We start from the raw sequence: 9417 nt of genomic DNA, 5'->3' as shown, positions 1-9417 counted from the left end.
CACAAAAAAATAATATTTTTCGCTTAATTATTCAATTTGAATATGTTTGTACACAAAATGTAATATTCTCACTTTACTTTCCCAATCAAATGCATTTCCCTTTCATAATTATTCTAGTGGCATAATTATAGGTTGACATATTATTTAATACTTTGCAAATAAAAAAAGGAGTGAGCAAATGATGATAAATAGTTGTCCATGAACATCATATTTGGAAGTCTCCTATTACTCTACACATTTGTATGAGTTAATCTATGTACATAATGATAAATAGAGTTACCCATGAATGACCATGCACATTGTCTCCAATCAACCACAATTATAATTTTATCTAGATCTACACAGTCCAACCTATTACTCTACACATTTGTATGAGTTAATCTATGTACATAATGATAAAAATAGTTACCCATGAATGACCATGTGCATTGTCTCCAATCAACCACCATTATAATTTTATGTAGACCTACACAGTTCAATATTATAGATATACCCAAGTATTTTAATCAAAGTAAAGAGTGAAGGTAACATCACCAAATGTGATAAGATTTTCATTTAGAAATCACATTAATAATTAAATCTTTAAACCAAGTTGAATAAGTTATTTAACCACAAATCTAATAGTTTCTAATAAATAAATGTAAAATAAAGTCATCAAAAGGTACAATAGTATCACATGTATAGGTAAAGGGTACATCATTATCCATAATACATATCCATCAAATTATCAAGTACAAAGTGATTCAAATCCATCATGTACAAAGAAAATGGTCCATGCATGTGAATTCATTATTACTACACACTAACATTTCCCCATCCTTGCATCATAACTTTGATCACTTTGGCCAACTTAATCATTATTCAAATCCCTTTCAAAATCAACTAAAATATCCTTAATTGACTCAAGGTATTTGAAAACCTATTCAAACACATCATTTCAAGTTAACCCTAATGTGATTGAAATAATTTTAGTCCTTTCAAACAAGACTCAAGTCATTTTAAACCAACTCTAAACACTTCCAAACCAATCTTTGGCATTGTTAACCTTAGTGGATAATCAAAACTTATCATCATAATTTAAAATATTCATCAAATATTTCCATCTAAATTTTGGGCATTGTTGAGTCCCTCAATGTCTAATCAAAATTTATTGAATCCTTGTCATATTTATCAAATCAACTCAATGCCAATTATCTTTGAATTGATCTAACATTATTGAGTCACAAATCCTCATTAGGTTTATCAAATTGACTTAATTCATCATCAATTGTCTTTGAATTAATCTATGGTATTGTTGAGTCCCCCAATTGCATAATAAAACTCTTTCAAATCCTCATTGGGTTTATCAAATTGACTTAATTCATCATCAATTATATTCAAAATTATCATTTTTAATTAATTTTATGACATTGATAGAGTCTGCTATTGCCACTAATTTAATCATACTAATTTCCTTGATCAATAAGAGGTCGAAGTCAAGATTAATTATTATTATTATTATTTATTAATCTCAAGAGGTGGTGTAGGCTCTTGCCTTAATCATTTCTCTCTTTAACTAATATTTTCAATTAATTAATTTCATATTAAATAATTATCATCATTTCTTAATTTTCATTTTGGAGGGATTAATGAATTTAAAAATTCCAAAAGCCGAAGTCAAGATTAATTATTATGTGTTGTGATTTTATTATTATTATTTATTAATCTCAAGAGGTGGTGTAGGCTCTTGCCTTAATCATGCTAATTTCTCTCTTTAACTAATATTGTCAATTAATTAATTTCATATTAAATAATTATCATCATTTCTTAATTTTCATTTTGGAGGGATTAATGAATTTAAAAATTCCAAAAGTCTAACTTTTACACGGTCCCCCTAATTGTGCTTCCATCCTCCTATTTTATAGCTTCCACTCTCTTACACTTTCCCTTCACCTTCTTACATCTTTCCTTCCAAATTATGACAATTCTCTTACTTGTGCTATCCATTATGACATCCTTCCAAGTTTCACTTCCAAATTTCATTTTGGCTCTAATATAAATTGAGTCTCTTTTGCACTTTTCCACTAACCACATTCCTAGTAATCTTTTGTCAACATCATAGAGCTACATAATATATTTCATGGAGAAGATAGTAGACTATTGGAACTACATTTGATTGTTTTTTTGTGTTGTTTTGCATGTATTTTGAACTCTTATCTCAAATGGCTTTAATGTTGGATTAGATAAGTGCAATTCTTTAAGATTTTTTGGTTACCTTAATATATATTCTATGCCTACATCTAGTCTTACATCATGATAAGGTAAAACTTTGTATATGCTTCTTATCAATCACAAACTAGTATCAATCTAGCGTCTTTATAAGACAATCAATGGTATCATACAAATTACTTACATGATGACGATGGTTTAAAATTTATACTTTTATTAATTTCTTGGATTGAGATTTGTCTTGATTATTATTTTTCTTTTCCTTGTTAATCTTGACTATTATTATCCTTTTGAATTGAAATGTACTTTTAAATTATTCTTTTACTCTTACCAATTCACCTTACATATAGAAATAATATGCACAATGAAGAATCAATTCTTTTATTATCTTCTTGAATTGAAATGTGCTTCAATTACTCCTTTTTTATGAGTTGTCCTTATATATAAAAGTAAAATATATAATAGGAATATCTTCAAATATCATAAGATCACAATAAGACTGTCTCATGAAATAAATTACAAAAAGATTATAAAATATACAATAAAGAACGAATTCTTTTATTATCTTTTTAAATTCAAAATATCCTTTGATTATTCTCTTTTATCAATTTACCTTACATATATATAAATTTAATTCTTTTTATCAATCTCTTACTCTCTTTTTCCAATTTCATATCTATATACAAAAGATTAAAAAATGCTTCATGAAAACACTTTCTTAAAAAGACAGTAAAAGTTTATATTTATCAATCAAAATCATTTGAAAAGTAGTAATAATTCTGTAATAATAAACAAACGCGTCTAATAAAGATAGACACTGATGGGGCTATGAGCATATATTACCTTTGCTAAAGAAAATAGATATTGTCGAAGGAATAATACTTGGTTCCACTCAAAAACCAGTCTAAATGTTGAAGGGTCAGATTATAGATAACATGCAACGATAATTTGTTGCCCATTTAAACAGACGGAGGGAAATTGTACAAGATTATCAGCAGAATTACAACCTCGTTGATCCAGATAGCTAGCCACCTACACAATTTAAGTTGAAAAGCGTATAACAGCATCAAGATTTACGTCGATGTTTTTGGCACACATGCAAATCCGGATTCAGTCCTTCTCAAGATAAAATTGGAGTTGGCATTAAGTCAAATTTGTTCGTTTCTCTTTTTGTTCGTCACCCTACAGTTTTCTGGTTGTATATTATACAATGGCGACCAAACTAAGTTAGTTGGCCCTTCAAGACCACAGCCACCCTTTCGATTGCTCTAGAAACTCTCCATATCTGGCGCTGTACAGCTGACCATTGCTCAGATGTGTTCAAACTAACAGCCTTCATTAATGATTCAGACACTCCAGGAAATGAACTCGACCCATAATCATCTCCACTCGTGGGACCGTAGATCTGCAAGAAAATATCATTAGACATTAGCTCGTAATGAGCGAGCTTCAGTGGAGGACGAACATTCAAAAAGATTGATTCTTTACTTCATTCAACATACCATGTTTTGTGTTTGAGATTACCAATCATTACTACTACAGATTATATTCTTAATTTATCATATATTTTATGTTTCGTGATCTATGATCCATAATCGATAAGATTTCATATTCTTTTCAAGTCTATTACATATTCTATGATCTTCCATGAAATCCTGTTGTCTTTTATAACATACCAAATGCTTGTACCAAGGCTTTCCAGGAAGCCCATCTGACTGGGTAAATGCACGCTCTGCCATTACCAGGCGGTCATTGAATTCTCTCCTCCGAGACACCAAATATTGGGAATCCATCTTCGTCGTCAGATCTTTCAGTTCCTGAATGAGAAAACATAGTATTTGTTAGGGTCGTTCTTAGATATCACACTTTCAATCTAGAAATTTAGTATATAAGTTGTTCAAGTCATGGAATTTATTAACTATGAATATAAGTTTCTTGGCGTAGACAAAGAAAGATCTCAAGAGGGTTTTTAGTGCCACCTTCTGTTCCTTCATAGTTTGTGCAATCGCCATCCTCAGTTGTGAAATGGAGTGATAAAGAGGAGATGCTGTCACATCTAGAGGGCTGCCTATGCCCTTCAGCCCTAATTCCAAACCTACAGTATATGACTGCATCCATTGCCCACTCAAATTATTAGAACCGTCATAATCTGAGAAACAAAAAAGAGACAAGGTGTAACTGTGGCCATTAATGCATGCGCATTAGGCTACCTCTAGTTCATCGGCATATTTATCGTAGTTGAAGGGAAGAATCTCCTCGTCTGCAAGTTTGAGGGAAACTAATCCCCAGATTGCTGCCACTGAATACAAGACATCCAATCAATCACAAATTCAGGAATTTATTCCATAAATAAAACATATCTGTCCAATGATGGCCTCTCCACCGAAAGGGAAAAAAAAAAGCGAGGAAAGATAAAACTGTATCTTATCAACTTTGCACCAAGAAAAAAAAGTTGATATTATCACCTGCAACGTGTCTCTGAAATAAAGGGTCTCCAAAAACTTGCATCCACATGTAGTTATCGTACAGAGAATGATACACCGGATAGTCTGCTCAGAATTTGATTCAAATCAATATTTGCTGTAAAGCCATACTACTCTAGGGTTGCTTTCAGTGATCAGGATTTTTATCTTTTGAGATCTTACAGTAAAGGAAATATTAATTAAGTGGTCTTGTAAGTTAACTTGTTAAGGATATACATGCCATAAATGCATACAACCTTTTCCAAAGTAGATGTCTACTGCAGGCACGCCGACGTGATGAAGGAAAGATACAAAGTCTGAGCCGCCCCCTCCTAATCTCCCAATCTGGGGTTGAACAGAATGATATATGGAATTAGCACAAGTACCAAATTGGTGATATAGAAATGGAAGTAAGTATCATTAGAGCTTACTTACCCTTGGCGCATATTGAACATTTGATAACCCCCATGCTTGATAGACTGTCCTCGATGCATCTTCAGGGTCTGGCACCTAGTGACAAAGGACACTCAGTTGTGGAAAACACAATATATTCAACTCTTGCAACAATCTTTACCTCCTTCAGAAGGTTTCAGAAGAGAATATTTAGCAAATATACCTTTCGTGTAACATCTTCCACAAGCTTATCTAGCTGGGGCGTAGCAAAGGCATAAAACCCAGGCCCCGCTACTGCACAATCCACATTGATATATGCAACGGCTCTCGAGTGTAATAAATCAAAATTTTGCTCCACCCACTCCGTTGATCCAATCTATATAATATCAAGGACATTAGACTAATACTCAGTAAGCTCCAAGTTCTGTGTTTTAATGAAGGCTCAAATTTAAAATTCAGTTCATGCTGTCATCTATTGGAACTATTGCAAAAAAAATCAGTTGTCTTCACTAAATCTATGTTAGTTCTGTCAACTGGTACTTACAGATCCATACTCCTCAGCATCCCAGCTACATAAGATAATGGTCCTCCTGGGCCGCCAGCCTTGTTTAAGCAGCTTGCCAAATCTTTGAGCTATCTATATAGACAAATGAAACAGATCAGATATTATGATCTCCAAGGTCATAAAAGAAAGAAATAGAAGTTCAAATAGGCTGTCGATCATACATCCAGAAGCGCAGCTGTTCCGCTGTTCGGATCAACTGCCCCAAAAGTCCATGCATCACGATGGTTTCCAAGCAAAACATACCTGAAAGAGAGAGAAAACAACATAAAATCTTAACCCACAATCAAATACATGGGGTGGTTTAGTTTATCCATGAAAATATAAGTAGGCAGACTCTTTACCGGTCGGGTTCATCTACTCCTGTTATCTCCGCAAACACGTTTCTGATAGGCGCGACTGTCTGGTTTGCCTGCAAACACGATACCCAATGTTGTAATCTGAAAATAAAAATTTGACCAGAAACCAGAGAGAAAACAAAAAGGTGAATAGAGTAATCTCTGGCTGAGGTTTACTTTCCAACAACACAGCACAGATTCCATGAAAGTTTCAGCAAGAAATGGGGATTTGAATCTTCAATGGTTAAAACCAAAAGGTGTGTGGGCGTACAGAGAAGGACGTGCTTGGCACAGAAGGAAGGAAAGGGAGTGCTAATTACCACGTAAGTGAGGTTGAGAATGGCAGGGCCAGGGCCAAGGTGATATGCAGGCAAATCCAAAGCGCCATGCCAATGAGGAGGCGCGAGTGGGCCAGCCAAAGAGGCCATCACCATGAAAGCATCTTCAGCAGAGATTGGCAGCGATGGGATTGGTGGCAATAGGGCCTTTATTTCATTGGCAGGAAGCCTCTCTGAGTTTGCCGTGCTTGGCCAGCCAGGAGACAGGGGATCTCCAGAACCCTCCAGGACGGTGCCCCTCTGGATTCCACTGCTTGGCAGCCATTTGGAGTCCGGATAACTCACTCCTCCGCTCTTCTTTCCTCCCCCATACTCCTCCGGGTCAGAATACATAACCACTCCCACAGCTCCTGCACCCGCTGCATTCTTCACTATATCACCTCTGAAAAGCATTCCTTGTCGAGCAATTGCAATACAACCGCTCACATTCACGCCCACCTCTTTCAGCTTCACAAAATCCTCGGTTCGGCCATAGTTAACATACACCACGGGTGCAGCAGCCTGCCCACTGGGAGAATAAGCATGGAATCCTGGAATTGTCTTTGAGCTTCTACTGAAAGCATCACCCTTCTTCTCCCTCTCTCTCAGCTTCATAACCCTCTTCTGCTCCCCGGGTTGGCTTAGAACCAGAGACCTGCTCACTGGATAACTCAGCAGTACATTGTAGTCTTTAACATAGGAAGTTAAACCATACTTTTTGAAACTAGACAAAACGTAGTCCGCTGTTGCCATGTTCTCCGGAGTGCCGGCAACATGAGGCTCCGCCGTGAGCTTCTGCAAGTGCATTGCAATGCTCGCATTGCTTCCCATCTTGAGAAAATGGCGATGGAACTCCTCTCTTCTCCCTCGGATGTTCTCTACCCGCCATGATGTTAAGCTCAAGGAGCTCAGAAAGAGACCGATGGCAACAACTGCAACTATGAGCAAGGCACCATTAAAGCACGCCTTGAACAGAGCTCCTTTCCTGAATCTCAGCTTTACCAACGAAGTTTGGAGCTCTGCCGACTCATCGACATTGAGATGAATCATACGCACCCTGTCCAGGGACTCATGTCCCGTGCTCATCAGAACGCCGCCATGACACAAGTACTGAAGTTGCTCCATTGAAGCCTAAAGCTCCAGTCAACACAAACCCAAAGCAGAACAACAGCAGGGGAAGAGGAAAACAGAGCTGAAGTTAAAAGAAAACCGGAGCTTTCAGCATGAATATGCCTATTTCTGAAAGCTAGCTCAAAATGCAGGCTGCCAATGCATCTACAGGCCTCACCCACAAGCTATTATACACCCCATGAATGACCCACCAAGCAAAAATCTAGTGACAAAAGAAACCCCAAAACATGGCAGGAAGGGAGGGAGATGGGGGGATTGGCGGAGCAGGGATCAAGGAGGAGAGTGAAAAGTAGTTAAATAGAAAGCACAAAACGAAGGATGGTACGGAGGCCACGGTAGAGAAGATGATGATGAGAGTGGAGAGCAAAGAGAACAGATTCCGTGGGGGACGCTGTGTTTAATTCCTGAGGCGGCAGAGGACCAAGCGGTCGCAAAAGAAGCAGAATCAGATAATCCCAGAGCATAAAAAACCAATAAGTCGGAGATTTGGAATATGGGAGTGGAGGCGCATTTTAAAAGGGGACAAGTGTGGGTGTGTACTGTAGGCGTGGCGGCGTGGAGAAGAGTGAATGAATTGTGGGGGTAGGGCGAGACGTGTAACAAGTAGAGCTCTTTGTCCATAACTGCACTGCGAGTGGTGTGGAGAAACTGGTAACGGCATGGCTTACCACGTCATTCTCGTCCGTTTTCATAGCATGTAAAACATTCTCGCATTCCCTCTGAGCTGTAATTCTGCCATTAATGCGGCGGCGGCACAAGCGACGTCTCGTCCTTTGTCCTTATTATGGAGGGACTCGCTGAATGTTTGTGGCAATTAAGTGGGGGAGAATTTGTGAAAAGAAAGAAAGGCGAAGCGCAAAGGATCGAAGATATTCTTTTTGTACGCCAAGGGGGATGGAAAAGATCTTTCCCAATCTCCCTTCCGCCATTTGGTTAGTTACCCCTACCACCACAATTATTCCTCTTTTCTATTACACGTAAAAGGGTGCGGCTTCTCCTCCTCAGTCCGCATAGCTTTGTTTCTTATTTATGGATAGCTCATGCTTTTTTATGTATAAAAACCAGAAAACAAAGTCTTTTTCTTTTCAAATGATGCATGCGAAATATAAATGCAAATTAGTTGATGAGGACGGTTTAGTGGTTAACTCACAACACCACAATGTTGTTGTGGTAGTTAATTTTTAATCTTGTTAGGCTTGTAATCATGTGTTTTAATTTTACATGTTTTTGCTATGTTGTTATCCCTGTAAGTTTAAACATGTGATAATGTCTTCTTAATAATAGTCTTTGAAAATAACATAAGGACATGGTAGTGGTTAAATTTCCACACTGTAATATTGTCATAGTGGTTGTCAAAGTTTAAACTTCTTTAAAGTTGTTAAATTCGTACTATGTCGGATCATTGAATTCACATATTGTTGGGGTGGTGCAATGGTTAAATTTCAATGACACAACATTTACATAGTGGTTGTTAAGGTTTAAACTTTTTTGAAGTTGTTTAACTCACAATCATCTCTTTGTTGGGTCATCAAGCTTACAAGGTGCGTGCCTTCCCTATGTTGTAGTGTTTGCAAGTTTGAACATGGTGATGGTGTCTTGGAGAATAATACCCCCAATGGTGATCTTAACAATAATAATACAAGGGCAATGTACTAGTTAAATATCAACACAACATCATTACTCTTGCAGTTATCAAGGTTAAAAAAAAATTTGAGTTGCTTAGGGGGGAATCATGTATCTTCATTGGGTCATCAAGTTCACATAGTGTGTACCTTTTCGAGTAGTTGTGCTTGCATGTTTGAATATGGTGATGATGTAAGAATTATTAAACTCAGATTTATGGGTTCTCATTTTATCACCAACTCATGCATTGTGTGTCTTTTCTATGTTATTGTGTTCACTAGTTTAAACATGGTGACCTTGGGGAATGATGCCCTCAAAAAGTAGTGTTAACTTATGAAACTATTGGAATGAGATCATATATGTCTTTGAACTTGAAAAAGGCT

General features: G+C 36.8%; 1 protein-coding gene across 1 annotated transcript; it reads right to left on the bottom strand.

Annotated features, from left to right (window-relative positions):
• Positions 1–2993: 2993 nt before the first annotated feature.
• LOC149556818 (putative glutamate carboxypeptidase LAMP1) lies at positions 2994–8261 on the bottom strand. Its single transcript, XM_089831370.1, has 12 exons — positions 6284–8261; positions 5970–6037; positions 5790–5871; positions 5608–5700; positions 5287–5439; positions 5106–5180; positions 4928–5015; positions 4674–4757; positions 4419–4507; positions 4188–4316; positions 3885–4025; positions 2994–3613 (listed from the first exon to the last, which is right to left on the bottom strand). The coding sequence occupies exons 1-12, from the start codon at positions 7403–7405 to the stop codon at positions 3431–3433; spliced, it is 2307 nt and encodes a 768-aa protein (XP_089687496.1). The 5' UTR covers positions 7406–8261; the 3' UTR covers positions 2994–3430.
• Positions 8262–9417: the final 1156 nt, after the last annotated feature.

This window comes from Cupressus sempervirens, chromosome 5 (assembly GCF_028749045.1).
Source record: "Cupressus sempervirens isolate cs-2001-9-10 chromosome 5, ASM2874904v1, whole genome shotgun sequence".
Lineage (NCBI taxonomy): Eukaryota > Viridiplantae > Streptophyta > Pinopsida > Cupressales > Cupressaceae > Cupressus > Cupressus sempervirens.
This window is presented reverse-complemented; position numbering and strand designations above follow the sequence as displayed.

Bases quoted from the DNA above. Each gene is read 5' to 3' on its own strand.
- LOC149556818 (XM_089831370.1), bottom strand. From the start codon at position 7,405: ATGGAGCAACTTCAGTACTTGTGTCATGGCGGCGTTCTGATGAGCACG. The intron at 6,038-6,283 runs GTAATTAGCACT...TCGTGTTTGCAG, and splicing joins TTCTCAACCTCACTTACGTG to GCAAACCAGACAGTCGCGCC. The intron at 4,508-4,673 runs GTGATAATATCA...TCTTGTATTCAG, and splicing joins ATTTCAGAGACACGTTGCAG to TGGCAGCAATCTGGGGATTA.